Consider the following 17,105-nt stretch of genomic DNA (forward strand, 5'->3'; position numbering starts at 1 on the left):
CTAGGAATGGCTAAAAATATTGTCTTTAAAGCAATTTTAAGTATAAAAATAATTCTAAAGCAAAATTTTAAATATAAGCTCAAATGCCAGCTTTTCAGCCAACGAAATCCCTGAATTTTAAGTCCCGCACCTCCTGGGGGTGGTGCTGACAGGAAGGTGGGTGGCCTCAGGGCTGGGGGGTCACTCCCGGGGAAGGCCGCCGGCGCAGCCTGGGCCTGAGGGTGACCGGCCCGCGGACTGGGCAGTCCCTGGGGGTGACTGTAACACGGGGCTTTTTGCACACGAGTTTAATGTTGTAAAGTCAGTCTATGGGCAAAGTCTCATTTCCCCTCATTCATAAACGTAGTCTTTTTGTCAAACAGGCATTAAACCCCACAGAGTATCCTAAAGCTGATTTCTTCAAACATGGGTACTGGCTTTGTTTTTAAAAATACATTTTTATTGATTTCAGAGAAAGGGAGAGGGGGAGGGAGAGAGAGAAATATCAATAATGAGAGTATCATTGATCAGCTGCCTCCTGCACGCCCCTTACTAGGGACCGAGGCCTTAACCTGGGCCTGTGCCCTGACCAGGAATCTAACCGTGACCTCCTGGCTCATGGGTCAGTGATCGACCACAGAGCCACACGGGCCGTGCACGGATACTGTTTTTAAAGAAAGGTTTTCATGGCCCAAAGAATACCAAGATTTGAAAAATTACAATAAAAAAGACTGGCTTAATAAACTAAAGCCTTAGTCTATAAAAGGTATTACAATGGAAAATTCATATTTGTAAAAGTTTTATATTGGTGGCTAAACTGGTAACACCTTCAAAAATATTGTCAAGAGGAACCCGCGGACCTGTGCAGCTCACCCTGCAGCCGCGCTGCACGGACAGCCTGGCTCGGCTCCCCCACAGCCGCGCTTCCTGTGCCTGACACGGGCCGGTGTGCTCGGGTGGGCGAGGCGCTGGGAGGTGCCGAGGACACGCTTCGGGCCGGCGTTCCCGGCCAGACGACGCCACGGAGGCCGTGACCTCTGAACCGTCTGAAGCTGCCATCGAGTGGAGGTAGACTCACCTGTGGGCTCCGCACACACAGGAGACGCGGCTGGTGGAACTTTCCAGCACAGCTGGTCTGCATGGCCGCTCAGCCTGCCTTCAGCGGGCCGAGCGCCCTGGAGGTGGCGCTGGGGATCCCAGCCTCTGGTGTCCGGTGTCAGCCTAGCCAGCACCCGGCCTGTGTCTGCAGCAACCCAAGTGCAGGTGCCAGCTCTCCCCAAGCACTGCCTTTTCTCCCGCCCGCTTTGGGGGCGGGTTCAGACGCGGCAGCCGCAGTGCCTCCGCTTGGGCACAATTCTGGTCCAGGTTATCTTTCCGCCTCCAGACACACCATCTAAGTGCTTCCTTTGCTCTTTATTGCTTCAGGAATGGAGAAACATGTTTCCATCTGACCAGACAGTAAACAAATGAACATTTATTCCTAGCGATTCCGTCTGTCACTGGGCTCTTCCAAACGCAGGCGGTGCGGAAGGGCCCCCGCACACGTGCACTGCCTGGCCCGCGGCCCCCGCGCCCCTACGGGAGCCTCCGCCGAGCAGGGCACAGGCCCGGCTGGTCACCGCTGCTCAGAGGCGCTCAGCACCGCACGGGACCCACGAGGACTGCGGACGCCTGTGCCGACAGAACAGACGCGGGGACGGTGGTACCGTATACAAGACGTAATCTTGAAAAAATGGAGAACACAGGTGGTTCTAATAGATCCCAAGGTCATTAAAAGTCTGCTATGCAAACCTCAAGTTGAAAAATGTGTTCAGTGGGGTTACATGATTCTAAAAAATACAATGTAAAAATTAAGTTTTCCCCCTTGTTACAAATGGGAGAGGAGCCAGGACAAGTTTTACCCAATCTGTACACGTGGAAAATAATTTATGTGGCGGCAGAGGGAGCGGTGTGGCAGCCCGGTGGCGGCGGCGGGGGCGCGGGCGCAGGGCGGCCGGGCAGACGGTCCAGGGGCGAGCGGTCTCCGCGCTCCCCGTGAGCACCGCGCCGGCCAGGGCGCCCGAAGCCGCTGCGGCAGCCGGGAGCCGGAGCGGCCGCCGTGCGGGGAGCCCGGCGGAGGCGCGGGCAGCGCCGGCCTCAGTTGAGCAGCTGGCAGACGGCCTTGTGCAGGCAGCACAGGAAGTCCATGTAGGACGGCGCCCCGTCCAGCCCCTTGTCCTCCACCAGCAGCTGCCGGAACGCCATCTCCGGCTGCTCCCGCTGCTTCACGATCACCAGCTGGGAGACAGACAAGGCAGGTTACCCTCTCTGGGCTCAGTTCCTGTGTCCCCTCTATGTCCCTCTATGTCCCCTCCCCCCAAACCCCGTGTCCCTGAGGCCTGGGGGTGAGGGCAGTGCCAGGTCCACACCAGGCGGGAAGAACAGCAGAGAGCGATCGGCCGGCCCATCCCCGAGCATGGGGAGGGCTGAGGGGCTGTCTGTGGCTCCATAGGGGAGCACGCAGGGCAGAGGAGGCTCGCTCCGGGCGGCGGGCTGCTGGCACCGGAAGGCCCTCTGCGGAAGGCGGGCGGCGGGGAAGCGGCTGTGCAGCTGGGACGGGCGTCCCCGCGTGCCCTCTGACCCCAGCCCTCCCCCCGTGACAGGAGACCCCTTTGTCCGCGTTTCCTGGGGGCCAGGGTCCGGAGCCTCAGGGCGGGGCTCCCCTGCCATCACTGGGTCTTGTCCTAAGCTGCACCCAGCAGAGCTGTGTGGGTGACACTGTTCTGGAAAGTGCTGTGTTCACCTGGCAGCTCTCCCTGCGTTTACTGGCACGAGGCACCTGGCCGAGGGGAGAGGCTGCTGGACGGCACCATGTCAGGGACAGCCTGAGCGCGGGCTGGGCCGGGAGCCGCCGGCGAGCATGTCCGGCGGGCCGGCCCGTCACCGGGCCCGAGCCGCAGGGCCCTGGGCTGGAGGAGGCCAGGGGCTGGCCCTCGGCAGCACAGCTCCCTGAGCAGAGGCACGTGCAGCCCTTCGCTCGTTCTCCGAAGGCTGAGGGCTCGGAGGTCGGACAGACGCGGCAGACGTCACGACTCTGCAGTCAGAGAAGGAACTCTGCCCGTGTCCTGAACGAGCTCTGACTGGCCTCTGTCTGCCTCGGCGCTGAGGACAGCATCACAGACTGACCAAGCGCCCCCGCCCCGGTGTCCGGTGGGGGCTGGTCCTCTCAGGGCGGGCCAGGCGGCGGCCGTCCACGCCGCGCATGGTGGCCGGTGGGCAGGCGGCCGTACTGAGAGGAGAGCTGCCTGTCTATGACCCCGCAGCACGCGCGTTGGGAAGTCTGTACGTTAACTCGGAGCCTGCGGAGGCGCGGCCGCTCACCTTCATGGAGTGCGGCCTCCTCCGCTGCAGCGCGCCCACGATGGCCCGGAGCGCCTGCGAGTGCGGGCTCCCCACCTCGGGCAGCACCGTCTGGGGAAGGACATCGGCAGACAGTCAGGTACTTGGTTACATTGGTGCGGAGGCAGCAGGGAGAGCATTAGAATCTAACGTTAAAAACACCCGCTAACCCAGGTAGTTCACATTGACTTCGTTCACTTACCCAAACATCACAAATGTGAACAGTGCTGAACAGCCTCACCCTGCGGCTCACTGCCCAGCGGCTGTGCTCGGCCTCACTGACCCCCGGGGGCTGTGCTCGGCCTCACTGACCCCCGGGGGCTGTGCTCCGGCCTTACTGACCCCCGGGGGCTGTGCTCCGGCCTCACTGACCTCCCAGGGCTGTGCTCCGGCCTCACTGACCCCCGGGGGCTGTGCTCCGGCCTCACTGACCCCCGGGGGCTGTGCTCCGGCCTCACTGACCCCCAGAGCTGTGCTCCGGCCTCACTGACCCCCGGGGGCTGTGCTCCGGCCTCACTGACCCCCGGGGGCTGTGCTCCGGCCTCACTGACCCCCGGGGGCTGTGCTCCGGCCTCACTGACCCCCAGAGCTGTGCTCCGGCCTCACTGACCCCCGGGGGCTGTGCTCCGGCCTCACTGACCCCCGGGGGCTGTGCTCCGGCCTCACTGACCCCCAGAGCTGTGCTCCGGCCTCACTGACCCCCGGGGGCTGTGCTCCGGCCTCACTGACCCCCGGGGGCTGTGCTCCAGCCTCACTGACCCCCAGAGCTGTGCTCCGGCCTCACTGACCCCCGGGGGCTGTGCTCCGGCCTCACTGACCCCCGGGGGCTGTGCTCCGGCCTCACTGACCCCCAGAGCTGTGCTCCGGCCTCACTGACCCCCGGGGGCTGTGCTCGGCCTCACTGACCCCCGGCCTCACTGACCCCCAGAGCTGTGCTCCGGCCTCACTGACCACCGGGGGCTTCACTCCGGCCTCACTGACCCGCGGCGGCTGTGCTCGGCCTCACTGACCCCCAGCCTCACTGACCTCCCAGCAGGCTTTGCTCTGGCCTCACTGACAGTTTATGAAGAGGACGCAGGACCCTGTGGCTCCCCCCAGTCTGGAAACGACGATGGGGGCACCACGGCTCCACATTACATCCAAACGCTGCTTTCTCTGGGGAGGTGGCCTCCCAGAGTCCCCTCCGCTGGTGAACGTCACAGAACGCACTGCGTGGGCCGGAGCTCTGTCCGGGACAGAGAAGCTGCCTGCTTCCCAGCCAGAGCCCGGAGTGCAGCCGTCCTGTGAGCGTGCCGCAGTCACACACGCCACCCCACACGGCCCGTTTCCACGGGACTGTAAACGGCAGAAACTCGCCAGTCAGTCCCAGGCCACCTCCCACGTGTATCATGGGTGTTAAGGTGGAGCCTTATCCACCAGGTTACACGTGGTGAGGGTACCGTGTGCATGGCTCAAGGCGTCAGCTGCCCTGCGGAGAGCGGCAGGTGTGCTGTGTGCACTCGGACCAGGCTGAGAGGAGGCAGGTGGAGGCGAGCAGCACACCCGGCGTGCTCTCCGTGGGGCTGGGACTCATGCACGCTCATCAGCAGAGGTGCCCTGACCGTCACTGCATCGGCGCACTGCGGAAGGAGAGGTGCTTCCACCCGGCCTGGTGGCTCAGTGGATAGAGCGTTGGCCTGCAGACCAAAGGGTCCCGGGTTCGATTCTGGTCTAGGGCACGTACCAAGGTTGCAGGCTCCTCCCCCTCCCAGGCCCTAGCTGGTAGCATGCAGGAGGCAACCAATCAAACACATCCATGTTTCCCTCTGTCCCTCTCCCACTCTTGCTAAAAATCAATGGAAAAATATACTCGGGTGAGGATTAAAATAAATAAATAAAGACTTTAAAAAAAGTAGAGGCACTTCCTCTGTTTCATAGAAACATTCTTGAGATTCATAGAGTTGTCTACCTATACTGAATTTTTTTTTAATTTTACTTTTTTTGGAAATTGCATTTCTAATCATTCCTTAATTTCAACCCCACACAGATACCTTTCCATTTTTCTAAAACTTCACCTTTATCTTAGAACTGGCCTCTGAAGGGGATACGGCCCTTTGACTCCCTTAAAGCTCTGCTGCCTCCTCCCGGCCTCCACCCGGGGCTGGGCGCTGCCCTCAGACAGCAGCTGGGCGCAGACCCTGGCTCGCAGGAGCCGCCAGCGGCAGAGCGCAGCCGGCACGGCCAGGAGCGCACGGGCAGCGGAGCACCTGAGGTTCCTGGTAAATGGCCTCAGACAAGGTGCACCTCACAGCCCCGTGCTCCCTCCGCGGGGACCTGCCCAGGGGCCGTTTGGGGAGTGTGGCTTGCAGGGCGTGGACCGGCAATGCCTGCAGCTGAGCGGGAGGAAGGTTTCTGCCCGTTAGAGGTGCGGTTCGCTCCAGGTGAGCCCGCAGCCAAGAAGGACGCGCCCTGGGAGCTGAGCCCAGCCCGGCGGAGCCTTCAGAGAGGCGCTGCTCGGGCAGCGACGGCCACGGTGAGCGCTCAGGCCGCTGGCAGCTCGGCTCACGGCGCGTGTTCTGTTCGCTTGTCTAACACTTGCCACGAACAACTGTACAGCAGCTAAGAGTTACCCGTCAAACACGCGATGCCCTCGTCCTCACGCAGAACCACCTGCCCGTGCTCTGTACACGGGGCTGCACGCGAACAAAGCACCTAACGAAAGGACGCTCACCAAGTCCGCGCTGACGTGCGCCAGGGACGGCACGCTGAACAGCCCCTGGATGAGCTCGGGGGGGCAGCTGGCGCCCAGCCACAGGAACAGGCGCAGCCCGTCGGCCAGCAGGAACACGCCCTCTTCGGAGAGACGGGCCTCCGAGCAGCGGACGGCAGCGGGCACCGCGGGGCTGGGGCTCTGGGCGGCCGCCGTGTGCTGGGCAGACAGAGGCGAGAGCTAGAAACACGTCCTCTCCTCCCCGCCTCTCCCCGCCCTCCTCCTCCTCGGCCTCCTCCTCTCCTCCTCCCCTTCCCTCCTGGGTGCTCTCCCAGCTGGAACTGGCCTTCACAGGACAGTGCGGGGGCAGCCCAAACGCCAGGGCCGGCTTCAGAGAAGCAGAAGGCACCACCGGAGGCTGAGGGCAGTCCCTGCACACGCAGGCCCCTCACACCCTGACCTGCTGACCCCGCCTCCGGGCAGGCCGCTCAGTGCGTGCTGACGGGGTGTGGTGACTGAGCCCACGGACACACGTGTGAGGCCCCCCGGCACACGCAGGAGTCTAATGCTCTCGGGTCTCAGCACCGCCTTTCCAACCTCCCCCCGCTCAGAGGCTGCGCAGCCGGGCGGGGCCCCACCCCCGGAGCGCGCCCCGCCCGCCCGCAGGCGCTCACGATGGGCAGGAGCTGCGGGTAGAAGAAGAGCTGGGAGTCGGCCACGCCCATGGTCATGACCAGCTGCCGCTGGAACGCCCGCTCGTCCGTGGGGGTGTCGGGCCGGCCGAGCAGCACGCAGCTCTTGAGCAGGGAGTTCACGTACACCGGCAGCACCTTCATGGAGTCCGGCAGGATGAGCTGGAAGAGAGGCACTGTCAGGGCCCACCCTCGCCCAGCCCGCTGCAGACGCGCGGGAACGGAGCCGCCCGGGTCCCTCCCGCACAGCCTCGCATCGAGAGAGACAGCGTGCCGAGGGACAGCCATCGCCAGCGCTGTCTGGCTGTGCACTCCTGAGCTTCCCTTCCCAGCTTAACCATGAACACGGTCCGCCCAATGGCACACTCTCTGGCACTAAGGTCTGACGTCGGCATAAAACACCGCACCCCCATCCTCAGCTTGCTGGTCCCCGAGTCCTGCACCTGCTGGATGTGGCCACACGGCGGGCTCACCTGGCTGGCGGCGGACGGGCTGGCGCAGTGCTTGCGGTAGCAGGCCAGCATGTGCGAGGTCTGGTTGACCAGGATCTCCCGGATGAGCTTCAGGGGCTGGTGCAGAACCGCCTTGAAAGCTGCGGCACAAGCAGAGCAAGGTGCGTTTCCGCTCAGAAACGGATCCTTCACACAGAACAGAAACCAAACTGCTCCCCGCGGCCACACAGCGACGGCAGCCTGTGAAGCGGCAGCCCCTTGGCCAGCGCCGCCTGACCCAGCAGGACGCGCCGCCCAGAGCACACCGGCCCCACAGAGGCCGGGACGGTCCGACCGCCCCAGGAAGTCCACCCCCAGAGAGAGCTCCCCTGCTGGCACCCGGGTTCCCACGCTGGATGCTGTTTCTCCTAAACCCTCGTTAGAACCTCCTCTGGGACGGGGGCAGGGGTGGGGGTGGGGGAGGAGGAGGGACACAGGGAGCTCCACCGGGCCTCTGCCGGTTCGCAATCCTGTGGTGTGCAAGCCCGTCGGTGCAGTCAGGGGCCATCTGCACTGTCCCGAGCGCCAGGGGGACACGCACTCAAGGAGGCCGAGCGCCACGGTCCACACGTTCAACTCAGACCCGGAGGGAAACGGAGGCTGCCCCGGGGCTGCCCCTCGGCCCCCGAGTCCTGCCTTAGAGATACTGGCTGCCTCCTTTCCCTTTGTGCGTGTAGATCCTGAGTTTACGCACAAGCCGCTGCACCAGCACAGCTGTGCCTCCTGCTACGAACTGGACAGCGGGATGGAAAACAAGGGATGCCGCTGTGGCGTGTCCTGCGCAGCCAGGCCCGGGTGGTGCCAGGACGGTCCCGTCCGCATTCCCTAGCGCGGCAGCAGAGCTGCCCGCGGCTCGGCACCGGTCAGGGCATCGGACAGTCGCCCGGTGGTTCAAGTCCCCGGGAGGGCGCGGGGAGGTGTGCAAACACTCCGCGTCTGTGTGTTTGCACGCCGCCTGGAGCAGCCGGGCCTGGCAGCCGGGAACCTGAGCCGCCCCTGCGGGCCTGGCCTGGCGGCCGGCCGAGCTCGCTCACCGGACTTGGCGAAGAAGTTGACCAGGGCGTCCGTCTCGCAGCTCTTGTAGACGTCGGCCAGCTGCGCGCTGCAGCTCAGGGCCAGGTTGTGGATGCGCAGCCTCCGCTGCCCCCCGATGGTGGTGTAGAGCACGGCGCACTGCGGGCACAGGGAGGTCACAACACGCCCCCCCAGCCCGCCCTGGCAGTCTCAGGCCCTGGCTGAAAGGCCCCCCCCCCACCCCCCGCAGCTGCATCTATGACCGAAGCGGCCACGCCTGGGCTTCCCGCAGGGTCCGGGAGAAGCCACATTGTAATCAGGCTTCCCAGCAGCCCACACCTCCTCATCCCCCGGCTCAGACCCCATCGCAGGGACGGGAGAGCTCACCCTCCTGTCCTGTGGCCTCCGCACCCTCCCTAGGAGCGTGCGCGGTGGAGCTCAGGTTCATGCCCATCAAGCGGCAGAGGCCGCCCACAGAGGCCGGCACCTTCCCCAGAGGCCGGCACCCTCTCCCCAGGGCCAGCACCCTCCCCAGAGGCCGGCACCCTCCCCAGAGGCCGGCACCCTCCCCAGAGGCCGGCACCCTCCCCAGAGGCCGGCACCCTCCCCAGAGGCCGGCACCCTCCCCAGAGGCCGGCACCCTCCCCAGAGGCCGGCACCCTCCCCAGAGGCCGGCACCCTCCCCAGAGGCCGGCACCCTCCCCCCAGAGGCCGGCACCCTCCCCAGAGGCCGGCACCCTCCCCAGAGGCCGGCACCCTCCCCAGAGGCCGGCACCCTCCCCAGAGGCCGGCACCCTCCCCAGAGGCCGGCACCCTCCCCAGAGGCCGGCACCCTCTCCGCAGAGGCCGTGGTTCAGCCTGAGCGTCAGGGAGCTTCTCCTCCCGAAGGCCGGCCTCGCTCTACGGTGACGCTGGTGTGGAAGCTGGGACCCTGAGACTCATATCTCTGTTTCAGTTCCCTGTCTCCCGGCTCCGAGCCAGTCTTCCTGACCACCATGCCCAGTCCCCCTGGCGCTTGCTCAGAACACCCCGACACCGACCACGGCCGCGGCTCTCGGGCAGCGACGTGATCGCTGCGGAGGGACAACGGGAGCACGGGGAGCAGAGCCTCTGGGGAAGGAGCGGTCCCTGAGACCCGTCCGAGGGCACCGTCCCCGCCATCACGCGGTAACGGCAGGCGGGAAAAGAGCCGCACCTGGATCAAGGCCCCGCTGTCCTCGCCCAGCTTGTCGTCGTGCTTGAACTCCACGGTCACCGCCTTGTCGCAGTCGATGGCCGCCATCTCCACGTCGGTCGTGTTGTTCATGACGATCCCCCCGAAGAAGTCAGTGGCCCGGAAACCTGAGGAGGAGGGAGGGGGCGGCGTCTGTCACCGTCTCCCGGCCGCTGTGACCTCGCGGGGGACCACAGGCCCGGAGGCCGCGGGGGCGAGTACCTGTGCTGGTGCGGACCCGCATGATGGCGTCGAAGCCGATCTTCTTCTCCACGTCGTTGCGCAGGTCGGTGAGGAACTGCTGGCTGTCCGAGTGCAGCTGCGAAGGGAGGTGTGAGCCATGCCCACCAGAGGGCAGCGATACACAGCAACTGGTTTTACAATCTTAGCTCTCACCCGCTTTACCCAGAAATCTTAGAAAGGATTCCTAAAGCTTTTTCAAAAGTATATTTTCATTGATTTCAGAGAGGAAGGGAGAGGGAGAGGCAGAAATATCAGTGATGATGAGGGAGAATCTGTGATTGGCTGCCTCCTGCACGCTCCCTATTGGGGATCGAGCCTGCAACCTGGGCACGTGCCCCTTGACCAGAATCGAACTCGAGACCCTTCAGCCCACAGGCTCTATCCATTGAGCCAAACTGACTAGGGCTCTTAAGACGTTCTCAACTTTATTACAGGTGCAGCCTTTGGTCTTATCGAGTGCTTTGACTAGTCTATAGTACTGACATGGGTAGGCGATTTAAGGTAATTGTCGATGGCAAATAAAAACAGACAATGACTAACACCTATCGTCATTTCGGGAAACGCTGGTGCCCACTCCATGTTCCCAGGGGCAGGGACATAAACCGGAGGCCCTGACCCTCTGCCAGGTGAGGGCAGGGGGGCTGATCTGATCAGTAAGGTTGGGGGAGGAACCGAGGGCATAGCTGAGCCTCTTCTGCTCAGGCGGCCGGTACATTCTGCCCTCAGTGTGGTAGGTTTCCGAGGTCCCGTGTCTCCAGAAGCCGTGGCTGTGCCAGCCTGCGCCTGGCGCCCGTCTGTGGCACCAGCAGACCGGCCTGTTACAGGCTGACACTCGCTCCTCTCCGTTCTCCCCGCCCGGGCTCTCAGGAGGGACGGGACTATGAGCTGACCCCAATCGTAGCATTTAAAACAACTATGCTGTCGCTTTAAAACAGCGTCTAAATGCACAGAACAGGTTTCCCGCTGCGGGTATTCAGCGCCCGGCTGCCTGAGCTCAGCGCCTCACAGGCCCTCGGGTGGGGGGTGGGGACCGGGGAGGGGAGCCCCCGGCTCTGAGCTCCCGTCACCTGCTCACGGGCGCAGCCCGGCCAGGGCTGAGAGCCCGGAACCCGGGCAGAGCTGCTTACCTGGAAGTTGTTGTACTTGTAAAGGGTCCCTCCCGTGAGCTGCGGCACCAGCCCCACGGAGGCCACGTCCACGTACTGGCTGGGGAAGAGGAAGAGCGTCACGCAGCAGCCGTGGGCCACGCAGTCCCGGGCCAGCGCCTCGTAGACCCCGCTCTGGGGCTGGAAGAGGACCTGCGGGAAGAGCGTGGGAGGACTTGAGACGGACGGCGGGTCTCAGTGGAGCCCCCCGCGCTCACGGCAGGAAGTGCCCTGTGTGCGGCAAGCCGCTGAAGGTGCATACAACCATCAGCCATTGGGAGACACGTGTGTCTGCACATGATCTGACCCTTTGACCTTCTGACCCGACCTGAGAAGCTGCTCCGAGCCCTCCCTCTCGTCCTGGACGAGGCCACAGGTCCTGGCTCAGGTGACGTCCTGCCCACAGACCAACCCTTCCCCAGGCTGCACAGCCCCGGTGTGAGCAGAGCAACTGAGGGACGTCCGCATAGGAGCGGCCCATCCCTCTGCCTGCCTCCACCTCCCCCAGCTCCCCGCCCTACACCGCCTCGCCCTACACCGCCTGGTCCTACACCGCCTGGTCCTATACCGCCTGGTCCTACACCGCCTGGTCCTACTCCGCCTGGTCCTACTCCGCCTGGTCCTACACCGCCTGGTCCTACACCGCCTGGCCCTATACCGCCTCGCCCTACACCGCCTGGCCCTACACTGCCTCGCCCTACACCGCCTGGTCCTATACCGCCTCGCCCTACTCCGCCTGGTCCTACTCCGCCTGGTCCTACTCCGCCTGGTCCTATACCGCCTCGCCCTACACCGCCTGGTCCTACACCGCCTCGCCCTACACCGCCTGGTCCTACACCGCCTGGTCCTACACCGCCTGGTCCTATACCGCCTGGTCCTATACCGCCTGGTCCTACACCGCCTCGCCCTACACCGCCTGGTCCTACTCCGCCTGGTCCTACACCGCCTGGTCCTACACCGCCTGGCCCTATACCGCCTCGCCCTACACCGCCTGGCCCTACACTGCCTCGCCCTACACCGCCTGGTCCTATACCGCCTCGCCCTACACCGCCTGGTCCTACACCGCCTCGCCCTACACCGCCTGGTCCTACACCGCCTGGTCCTACACCGCCTGGTCCTATACCGCCTGGTCCTATACCGCCTGGTCCTACACCGCCTCGCCCTACACCGCCTGGTCCTACACCGCCTGGTCCTACACCGCCTGGTCCTACACCGCCTGGTCCTATACCGCCTCGCCCTACACCGCCTGGTCCTACACCGCCTGGTCCTACACCGCCTGGTCCTACACCGCCTCGCCCTACACCGCCTGGTCCTACACCGCCTGGTCCTACACCGCCTGGTCCTACACCACCTGGTCCTACACCGCCTGGTCCTATACCGCCTCGCCCTACACTGCCTGGTCACCGCCTCGTACAGGGTTCCCATGAAGACGGTCAGACCTCGCTCTGTGGGACCCAGCTCACACAGCCTTGTTTCTAGGACAGGCTTCCTAGTCGCCGTGATTCCCCGCCCTCATGCATCCCACGTCCTGGCCACGCCGGCCCCTCCCTCCCCTACATGGCACCGGGCCTCCTGCACCGAGAGCGGCACCCACCTTCTCCTTGTCCGTGTTGATCAGCTTCCTGTCGTCCCGGTTCCGCAGCTTGCCGGGCGCCTCGGCCGTGGGCAGGGAGGCGTGGAAGATGAGCAGCTTCCCGGGGCACTCGGCGGCCTGCAACGGCACGGGCCTCGCTTAGGGACAGTCCATTAGACAGAAGTGCTTCCGTGAGCCGGACAGAGGCCTCAGCAAACCCCCCCCCCCCGCCCGCCCCTGCCCCCTGCAGCCTGCGTCCCGGCCGGGCCCGGGCCCCTGCGCAGCCATGGGGAAGCTGCGGCTTTGGGAAATGCGTGGTGACATCTAAATGCAGGTCTGTGTCCCGGAGCTGTGACAGCGGGCTGTGTCTCACAGCGCTGAGCACACAGCCGGGGTTCCCGGGCCGGGACTCCGGGGCCACAGGAAGTGACAGGCTTCCGGCCGTGATGCTGCAGACACGCTTGAGGAACTGGGAGACACGAGTTAAACCTGAAGCGCACTTCGAGGAGGGAAGCACAGGAATGCCGCAGGGCAGCCCGGCCGGCGTGGCTCCGGGGTTGGGCAGCACTGTAAACCAGGAGGTCTCGGTTCGATTCCCGGTCAGGCACATGCCCAGGTTGCAGGCTCCATCCCAGTGGGGGCATGGAGGAGACTGCCGGTCATGATTCTGCCATCATTGATGTTTCTCTCGCTCCCTCTCCCCTCCTCTAGAATGCAGAGGTGTTGGGGCAACAGCCCCCACAGGACCCGCCGCCAGGAGGGTGCGGGGAAACGGGCTCAGACTGTCCTAGAACGGAGACGCAGATGACTCTGCTCTGTGGGAGCGACCGCAGGACAGGCATCGAACCTGCTCCCGGAGCGGGGAGGCCCCTGACCGAGCACTGAGTGTTGAGGGTTCCAGTGCCTCCCGCGCCCTCCGCCGCCTGGCACGCAGCCCAGAGCGTGTCTCCGAACAACAGCTCTGGCCATGCCCGGGCTCTTCTCCTGAGAACGCTGGAGCCTCCCGCACAGGACAGAGCCTGGTCCTTTAGGGGGTGGGCGGGCGGAGCGGAAGGAAGGGAGGGAGCGGGGGTGAGCTGCCCCTCCCCGGCTGCACACACTGGCTCCCTGTCTGACTCTCTGCCTGCGGAGAAGGTGCTGCCTCTGAGGACAGAGCAGGGCCGGGGCGTCTGCCGGGCCTGGGCCCCAGGGCCAGTGCCGGGCGCTGCCGGCCTCTGCGGTTCCGGTGGACGCCGCTGTCCAGCCGGATCGCCAGCGCCCGCCGTGTCCCGCACTGGGGTCTCCCGTCTCCGGAACAGACCAGGCGCCTCGCACGTTTGTCCCTCAGCCGGGACCCGTGCCCCTGGCCTGGAATGGGGCTGGGGCACACCAAGGGCCGGCTCAGCTGGGAGGTCTCCAGAAGTCACCTGCTGCTTGGGTTTGAGAACAACTTCCTTCAGAGACAAGCAGAGAGAAGCCCCGTGAGCCTGCCCTCGTGGCCCTGAGGGTGTCTGCTGTGCTTGGCGAGCATCCCAGCGTGGACTCCGGCTGACACAGCGACGGCCCGCCTTGTGCTTGCTGCGGCCGGTGGTGATAGTGAGTGGGGACTCCATGGCTGCCAGCACAGCGAGGAGGAGGAGGAGGAGGAGGAGGAGGAGGAGGAGGAGAAGGAGAAGGGGGAGGAGGGGAGGGAAGGAAGAAGAGGAGAAGGAAGGGGAAGAGGAGGAGGAGGAGGAGGAGGAGGAGGAGGAGGAGGAGGAGGTAGGGGTGGAGGGGAGGAGGAGGAGAAGGAGAAGGGGGAGGAGGGGAGGGAAGGAAGAAGAGGAGAAGGAAGGGGAAGAGGAGGAGGAGGAGGAGGAGGAGGACCAAGAGGATGAGAAGGAGTAGGGGGATGAGGAGGGGAGAAGAGAAGAAGGAGAAGGAGAAGAGGGGGAGGACGATATGGAGGAGGATGAGGACAAGAGGATGAGGAGAAGGAGGAGAGGGATGAGGAAGGGAGAGGAGGAGGAGGAGGAGGGAGGGGAGGGGGAGGAGGAGGAGGGGAAGGAGAGGAGGAAGGGAGGGAGAGGAGGAGGAGCCGGGACGAAGCGCAGGCTGCACCACCTGTCCATGCACGGGAGGGACACCCCGCACTGTCTGGTGAGGCACACTGTCCAATGCCCAAATCCAAGCACAATGCCGGTAATACATGTCAAAAATGTGGAACTCTAGGACTACTTTTTCATTCCTATCACTTCTATTACAGAAGTATTTTTTGTTTGTTGTAATTCAAATAGCAGAAAAAGTAAAAACTTTAAAATCTCCACCTCCCCCTTTCCTGGCGGCCCACCAACTCCAGGCCTTGGCTGGGCAAGCTCTGTCCCCTCGGCGCCCTGCAGCCCGGGCCTGTGCTGAGGAGCGTGAGTCCCCGCCCACTCAGCCGAGTGACGTCTTTAAGCCTCAGTACACAGTTTGTGACAGAGGTAACATGCATCCTGTGAGAGAACTGTGAGCATGCCTGTGCTCAGCATGGCAAACACACGTCACTGCCCGTTACACCTCCAGGTGCAAAACTCCGAAGGGAAAACTCAGGGCCCGTTAAAAAATAGGGTTCAATATATATAATTTTAAAGTTCGATACTTTTAAAAAGCCATGTCTATTTCTTTTGGCCTTACGGTTATGAGCTTTAGACTTAGTTTCACTATTCACACACTTAAGAAACATTTTGTAAGCAGAATAAGAGAATACGCTCCTGGGCCTACAGCTCTGTGTCTGATTGGGCCGCATGACTGTGCTTGAGCACGAGATGAGTGACACCTGTCACTCTCACGGTGATGGACAGGGCGAGCACGGTCCCGGGAAGGACGCCGGGTTCCAGGCCAGCCTTACAAAGCGGGGCCCTGCCTGCACCTGCCGGGCTCTGGGCAAGGCCCTGGGACCCCGTCTGTCACCGACAGGCGCAGGCCCCAGGGGAGATGGGGGGCGTCCTGCAGGTCTGGAAGTGCAGATCCTGTGGAATGCATTATGTTAACGTTATAATAATAAGGGGACTGAATGGGGTTCCTCAGAGCCAAAGGGGGGCTGCGCTGGGAGCCCGGCAGACCGGAGGCGGCACGCTGGGGAATGTGCCGAGGCCTGGGGAGTCCGGACCAGCCGCCAGCAGCACAGGCGCCTCTCTTCCGTGGGGGAACTCCGTGGTGTGTGTCTGGCTGTACACTGCACTGACAGCCACCGAGAGGCTCCTCACCTTCAGGGCCTCCATGCCGGCCTGGATGACGGGCGCGAAGACGGTCTCGTTCTCGGTGGACTCGGCGAACATCTCGGGGATCTGGTCCAGCAGACTGCGGGAGCGCCGGGCAAAGGCAGGTGGGCGTGTGCTTCCCCGGACACCGAGGGGCTCAGGGGTCCTCCCCAGGGAATCACAGCCGGTGCGGTGTGGCACCCACATGTGGATTTGTTTGGAACAGTTACAGAATCATTCCCCTTGCGGATGTTTATTCTATCCCACATTTCCGATGGTTTAGCTACAATTCCTGAGTAATTATTCCGTTATTGCCGCTGTCACAGGACACACCCACCCACAGGCCACGCCGCCTCCTGGGCCTCCGCACGGAGCAGGTGCGGGTGAGCGCGCTGACGGCGGCGACGGGGTCAGAGCCCCGCCCCCGGGCCCCCCGTGCGACGGGACCGAGGCAGACAGCCGCCGCGGGCAGGACGCAGCACTCACTTGTGGATCACGGCCTGGGACTCGTGGTAGTTGACCAGAAAGCCGTCCAGCAAGGGCACGAAGACCTCGGCCACGTCGGTCACCACCATCATCTGCGGCTGCGCCAGGTTGCTCTTGACGTTGAAGAAGTGCAGCACCTTGTTGTAGGTGACGAAGCCCACGCGGACGGCAGACGGCGCCTCCGGCTGTTCCCTGGGGGAGACAGGCCGGCCCCTTAGCCCGGAGAGGCCCCCTCAGCCCGGAGAGGCCCCCTGAGCCCGGAGAGGCCCCCTGAGCCCGGAGAGGCCCCCTTAGCCCCGAGAGGCCCCCTTAGCCCAGAGAGGCCCCCTTAGCCCCGAGAGGCCCCCTTAGAGAGGCCCCCTTAGCCCCGAGAGGCCCCCTCAGCCCGGAGAGGCCCCCTCAGCCCGGAGAGGCCCCCTGAGCCCGGAGAGGCCCCCTTAGCCCCGAGAGGCCCCCTTAGCCCAGAGAGGCCCCCTTAGCCCCGAGAGGCCCCCTTAGAGAGGCCCCCTTAGCCCCGAGAGGCCCCCTCAGCCCGGAGAGGCCCCCTTAGAGAGGCCCCCTCAGCCCGGAGAGGCCCCCTCAGCCCGGAGAGGCCCCCTCAGCCCGGAGAGGCCCCCTTAGCCCCGAGAGGCCCCCTCAGCCCGGAGAGGCCCCCTTAAAGACCCCGGAGAGGCCCCGTTAACCCCGGAGAGGCCCCCGGGCAGCAGCGCGCTCCCAGGGCAGAGCGAGTCCGGGTCTCACCGGGGCCATGTGTAACAGACACCCACGGGGGAGTCATGGCGGGTGGTGGGGGAGCACAGACACAGGAGCTGGCAGAGAATTTTACTCAGAATTCTGAGTAAATACCCAGTAGATGTTACTAAAAATGCTCGGGTTCCGTCAGTCCCACACTTCTGACACCTGTTCTCAACCCACAGCTGTTTTATAACCAAGCGAGGCCCTCCTTCCTCATACACAGAGCCCCCAGAGCCCGTCTGGCCTGACCGGGAGCATCGGAAGCCA

The 17,105-nt window shown here is 64.0% G+C and overlaps 1 protein-coding gene across 1 annotated transcript in view; it reads right to left on the reverse strand.

Annotated features, from left to right (window-relative positions):
- Positions 1-417: 417 nt before the first annotated feature.
- Positions 418-17,105, reverse strand: part of SEC24D (SEC24 homolog D, COPII coat complex component) — a 67,523-nt gene continuing 50,835 nt past the window's right edge. Inside the window, exons 12-23 of the mRNA XM_084883398.1 lie at positions 16,104-16,295; positions 15,624-15,717; positions 12,439-12,555; positions 10,827-10,997; positions 9,679-9,775; positions 9,439-9,584; positions 8,264-8,402; positions 7,212-7,330; positions 6,721-6,900; positions 6,068-6,265; positions 3,340-3,429; positions 418-2,256 (exon numbers count right to left, since the gene is read on the reverse strand). Of these exons, the coding sequence (XP_084739524.1) occupies positions 2,116-2,256; positions 3,340-3,429; positions 6,068-6,265; positions 6,721-6,900; positions 7,212-7,330; positions 8,264-8,402; positions 9,439-9,584; positions 9,679-9,775; positions 10,827-10,997; positions 12,439-12,555; positions 15,624-15,717; positions 16,104-16,295 (1,684 nt within the window). The 3' untranslated portion in view covers positions 418-2,115. The remainder of the gene's footprint in view (positions 2,257-3,339; positions 3,430-6,067; positions 6,266-6,720; positions 6,901-7,211; positions 7,331-8,263; positions 8,403-9,438; positions 9,585-9,678; positions 9,776-10,826; positions 10,998-12,438; positions 12,556-15,623; positions 15,718-16,103; positions 16,296-17,105) is intronic.

Source organism: Pipistrellus hanaki (genome assembly GCF_964339955.1).
Source record: "Pipistrellus hanaki genome assembly, chromosome: 5".
NCBI classification, from domain to species: Eukaryota; Metazoa; Chordata; class Mammalia; order Chiroptera; family Vespertilionidae; genus Pipistrellus; species Pipistrellus hanaki.